Raw genomic sequence first — 5,942 nt, forward strand, 5'->3', positions numbered from 1 at the left:
GCTCCTTAAATCCACATCAAGTGCCAAACTTTTGGATGTAAAGGCCCTTGTAGGCAGTTATTCTTCCTGAATCCCCAATTGCTAAAACACTGTCCTTCCACAGAATGAATGATCAAACCAATATGTTGTTTCATTTCACTCAAAGCAGCAAACTTCCCACAAAGACTTTGTTTCTGACTGGGAATAAACCTCCTAAGCATCCTGATGTCTTTCCACTGCCCTGACATCTAAAAAGTTTTACCAAGTGTAGTGTTGACCATTTTATATTGCATGAAAGTGTAATGACACTAGTTAAACTCTGTGTTGCATGACAGAGGGAAAAGACCAAAACCTGGACTTAGGTTTAAGAACAAAATAGACAATTCTTGGTTACAGAGTCCCTCCTACAGTCCTGGAGCCAAAGTTGATTCTGGATTACTTACAAATTTAATTAACTTTATTTGTAAGTCGTAAGCCTCGCTGAAACAGTACATCGATTGAGCATGATTATCTGAAAATATCCCATGAGGCCATGTTTCCTAATGAGGAAAAGCTCTTACCATATAGGAAGTTTCCTTCAGGCCTAAAATTCTTCAAGCAGCACAAGCCTATTCATCTTGACTGATAAGCATGCATAATTATCCTCCCCACATCACTAGATAAGAATGGGGATATAGTGAATTAACAATATAATGCATAATATTTTCAGAACAATTCCTTACATTCTTCACATCCAGTAGTTCCAAGATCACACTCTGTACCCTTGCAAGTACAAAGGAATGTTGATCAACTTCCAATTTCAACATCCTGGTTACACCAAAAACATTCCTACATAGCCTGATGTTATTGGTTTTGCTTCCGGTGGAAGATATCCTTGGGAGATGAAATTACAATACTGTAAACAGGTGTTAAACAGCCAAACTTCATGGAATACAAACAATGGCGGCAAGGAGAATTCTGACCAGAGCTAAAACACTCGAAACACACCTGGTGGAGAACAGGTAAACTAGACAGTCATCCGGGCAGCCATTAAATTTTTTTTGTTTGAATGCCGACTCGCCTAATCGGCAGGGAGATATAACTACATTTAACAGAAGGTAAGATTCATCTCAAATAATGTCTTTAAACAAGAAAAGTTCAAGCACTGAGGATAAATAAAACAAAGCAAGATATTAAAACTAACTCTATTTGTCTTACTCATTCATTTTCTGCACTGTTGCCATAGCCACATCTTGCATCACATCTGGACGAAGGAGGTCTCTGATCTGGAGAGAAAGATATGACAGATAGAGATCTCTCAACTTGTGTTCCATTTATATGCTTTCAGCATTATTTATTTGTTTACAAACTACAATTAAAAACTAAAACTTACGAGAATGAGAAGGTCAAAAGCAATGAAGAAATGGAAAACAAATAACAATTCAAACATTTCAATCTACCACTACACATGTGACATACATGACAGGTCAAACACACCATGTTAATGCCACCAAGAAGATAGATTTTGAAGCATGTGAGTTGTGGTAGTGTTAGGTCCGCTGAATTGAGGGGTACATAAAGTTCTAGGTACGTTATTCAGGGAACAAGTAATTGGAAGTCTTTCAGGAGTGGGTCTTTGTAGAACAAAGGACCGCAGAAAGGAAGTGAGAACTTCTATGCTGGAATCAATCCCAAATCCATAAAACATACAAGCTGCCTTGTATGCCCTAATTGTTGTAACCGCAAGATGCTTGTCTTAAAAGAGGTATGTAAGAACATTTAAGTGAGTTTCTACAGAAATCTCAACTGGGCTCTCAGTATGGATATAATCTACCCATAATTCCCAAACAGACTGGTATTGCTGGATTGAAGATATCTGTAGTTTTTGCACTAGGTACCTGGCAATATTGGGCGAGTAGTTTTCACAGTAATTTTTATTTTAAAAATCCACACATGAAGGTCTTGGGTTAGAAAGGATGCGTAAACAACATTCCCTCCTACTTTCTGGGATAGTACAGCGGACAGTAATGGGACTGATCTCTTCGCCTGTTGTTGAAGTAATAGGAACCAATGACTGTTTGGCCAATTTGGGGCTATTGGGTAAGCTGTTCCTTTGAAGGTTGAGAGTTCAAAACTTTCAAAATCTTGGGCAATAGAGGAAAAAGACATATCGTCTTCCCCTGTTCCAGTCTTGTAGGAAGGCATCTCTTGCTGTTGCTCGACTGTCAAAATTTGGGGATACATATACTAGGAGTTTGTGATTTTCACATGCGGCAAACAAGTCCACTTCGGCCACTTCCAGTTGTGGAAGTAGGTTGGTTATTACGGGCAGTCCCTGGTTATCAGCAGACTCGCTTATCGGCGATCCGGTTTTATGGAGCTTCTCTAGCGCAATAAAATCTGCGATTTAGGGCGGCATAGCTGGCTGAGTTCCAGTTATTGGCACTATAAGGGTGCTTTTGGCGCTATAGTGGCGCCATAAGTCACCGAATTTTGGTTAATAGCAGATTTTGCATATCAGCACACCACAGGGAATGGAACCCCCGCTGATAACCAGGGACTGCCAGTATTTGAAAACAGTGGTTGTCCAATGTCCACTCTGTTGAGGCTGTTGTTTTCCTTGACAAAGAGTCTGCTATTACATTATGAGACCCTGTAATGTGAATTGCAGACAAGTGCCACTTCTTTTATGTGTGCAATCTAAACGATGGCTGACATTAACATATTGAGAATAGGTGAGCATGCTCCCAATTGCAGGACAATGTAGTCATGTTGTCTAGAACCAACAGAATGTGTTTCTTCTGGGAGTTTGAGTTTCTTGAGAGACAAAAAGACAGCCATGAGCTCCAAGAAATTGATATGACAATTCTTTAGAGTAGCTGACCACCTCCCTGCCACCTGACAATCCTCCCAATGTCCTTCCCAACCTATCAACGAGGTACCTGTGTGTATTGTCACTTTTACAGATGGAGGAGTCAGGGGGACCTATTTTGCCAGACATTCCTTCCCGCTCCAAGGCCAAAGTATCTCCTCAACTATCTGATTCATTTTGTCTCACATCTTTTTTCTTGCATGTGACAGCCAAAATTTGCTCATGTTTTTCAATTGCAATCTGAGTATTGGATCTGTTACTGATGCATACTGCAGCAAACCCATCATACATTCTAACTGCTGTCTGGAAACAATGGGCTGTGTCAGGAACCTTTTGAGGTTTTTCTTTATTCTGTTCTGAGTTTTGATGGGGAGGTATAAAAGGCCATGAACAGTATCCCAACACATTCCCAGCCACTGAAATTGTCTGCTGGGCATGATGCAGGATTTTTTATAAATCTATCATGAAACCTTTAGACTGGAGTCTGTTGACCACTGCTCTTACGTTTTTCAAGCACTCTTTTCTTTTGGCCCCCAGATTAACCAGTCGTCCAAATAAGCTATTAGATGTATTCCTTCTTTCCTGAGTTCTCAGACAACTACCATTACCAATTTTGTAAAGATTCTTGGGGCAATGTTTAGCCCATAAAGACATGACTTTGAACCTGTATGTATTTTTCCCTATCTGGAACCCTAGGAATGGGGGGAAAGGATCAGCAATAGGGATGTGCCAGTATGCACCTTTCAGATCTATAAAAACTGTCCAGGTTCCCTCTGGAATGAATGAATGACTGTACTTAGGCAACAGTAGACATTGGAAACTTTTGGTAAACAATGTACTTGTTCAAAGTATTCTTTGTTCAGAGGAATCCTTTTTGGGAACACTGAAGAGATGTGCTTGGTTACGAATATATGAATGTTTCTCTATGGCTTCTTTTAACAGGGTCTTCTACACAATCTTCTAAAGAGGTGTCTGGTTTTTGAAAGAACCACTTCAAAGGTGGGGGGGATGAGACCATTTCCACCCCAGCCCATTGATAATAATGCTGTGTCCCCCAAGAGAAGACTGCCATTCCTTGTGATATCTTTGAAACCAACCCTGACACAACAATTCCTATTGGTATCCCCCTCTTCCTCTACCTTTGCCCTTGATGGGCATTCCAGGTGTTGCTTTTCCTTTTCCTTTATCCAGGTGTTGCTATTCCTTTTCCTTTATAAGACAGTTTTTCGACCTTGTGAAAAGGAGGTACTTTCTGCTGTGTAGGTTGTTGTCCCCTTTTGAGGGAGTTTTCTCTTCTGACCACCTACCTGTTTATGAGAAGAACTATTGGAGGTGACTCAAGGCTTATATGACTTTTGATCACAACGAGCCTTTTTTGGATTGGGTAAGGGGAAATTTCATAAATGGGGAAGGCAGACGCCATTCTCAATTTCCTGCTAATAATGTGTTTGAGCAGAAAGCGGAATGGCTCACGGAACTAGAAATTCCAGTAACCTTCATCATCTTGAAGGACCAGCTGAAGTCATCCTTCAGCATGCCGCCAGCCCAGAGAGCATAAGAAGTTCCTGAACCATGTGGGGATACCGATAGGCAAAAAGAGTTTGTTGCATGTGTATAAGCAGCTGCGACGACTCATCACCCTACCAGCCAGAAGTGGAGAAGCCAAGTTATCCTTGAACCTGGTGAGGAAAGTACTCCTCACTAAATTAACCCACCAGACAATAGGTGCAGTGCCAAAAGCCTCCACCATGCCCACTGAAGAATTTTTAGTCATGGTGGACGAGATGCATACAGCACACAGCACCAGACCCACTCACGGCCAGCATCAGCAGCACATTGGACCAAGCAGTCATCCGACAACGAGGTAGACAAATCTGAAGATGAACCAGCTGACCCCATTAACAAGAAGGGCTTACGTGGACAAGAATATAAGGGAAAGCAAACACAGAGGAGACATGAACCCCCAGGAGGAGTCTATTTCTTCCATTGCAGATTTGGGGCAAAGGCGAGAAAGTGCAGCAAAAGTTGCATAATCTCAAAAACATCCAGTGGGGTCACACAAGCGACCCACCAATACTAATGTCAGCGGGGGCCAGACAGGTTGTCTTGTGAGAGAAATCACACCTACCCACCACTATCTTTCTTCTAAGTAAGAGAGACGAATGGAGACATGCTTCTTCATAAGAGACGAAATATCCAACATGGAATTTTTGGTAGATACCAGAACCTGCAGGTCATTCATCCCAGCAAAACCAGGAGAGTGGATAAACTCACAACCTGCAGGTCTCGACTGTCAGTGGAGTGCCACTAATGATGTACGGAAGACGGGACATGAAGGTCAAGTTCATAACAGCAAACGTGACAATGACGTTGTTATGGGCAGATTTCATTACAGTGCAAAAATGATATTGTTAAACTACAATAAAGTTTTGTACATACTTACCTGGCAGATATATACTTAGCTATAGTTTCCGACGTTCCCGACAGAATTTCAAATCTCGCGGCACACGCGACAGGTAGGTCAGGTGGTCTACCTTGCCCGCCGCTGGGTGGCGGGTGTATGAACCAATCCCATCTTCTAATCAGATTTTCTCTTCCGCCTGTCTCCTGAGGGGAGGCTGGGTGGGCCATTAATCGTATATATCTGCCAGGTAAGTATGTACAAAACTTTATTGTAGTTTAACAATATCATTTTTGTACATGAACTTTCCTGTCAGATATATACTTAGCTGATTGGCACCCTTGGTGGAGGGTAAGAGACAGCTAAATAATATAGAAAAGGGAAACAACTGGTGTTGTAGGATATAAAAAACCTTGGTTCTTACCTGTTCATGCAGAAGACTTCATGGATACTGTCTCTGAGTCTGCATTGCCTGGAGAGCTACAGCGAGGACGTGACCTGTTGCTGAAAGACTCTCGGATCTACCACCGGGATTTCTGATCCACTTACATGGTAGAATCCAAGTAGGATCTTGTCAAAGGGAACTCGTCCACTTACTTGACAGAACCTGTCCACTACTACTGCAAGGAGCCAAAACCATCCGACCACCTAACCAAACTAACTAGTGTTAGAACTACGACCAGAAAGGGATGCCTACCTGCATCCTCTTTC

General features: G+C 41.9%; 1 protein-coding gene across 1 annotated transcript in view; it reads right to left on the reverse strand.

Annotated features, from left to right (window-relative positions):
* Window positions 1-1,147: 1,147 nt before the first annotated feature.
* LOC135210947 (exosome complex component RRP4-like) overlaps window positions 1,148-5,942 on the reverse strand; it is a 602,376-nt gene continuing 597,581 nt past the window's right edge. The window contains 1 exon segment of the mRNA XM_064243926.1: window positions 1,148-1,244. Coding sequence (XP_064099996.1) covers window positions 1,173-1,244 — 72 coding nt within the window. The 3' untranslated portion in view covers window positions 1,148-1,172.

This window comes from Macrobrachium nipponense, chromosome 4 (assembly GCF_015104395.2).
Source record: "Macrobrachium nipponense isolate FS-2020 chromosome 4, ASM1510439v2, whole genome shotgun sequence".
Taxonomy (NCBI): domain Eukaryota; kingdom Metazoa; phylum Arthropoda; class Malacostraca; order Decapoda; family Palaemonidae; genus Macrobrachium; species Macrobrachium nipponense.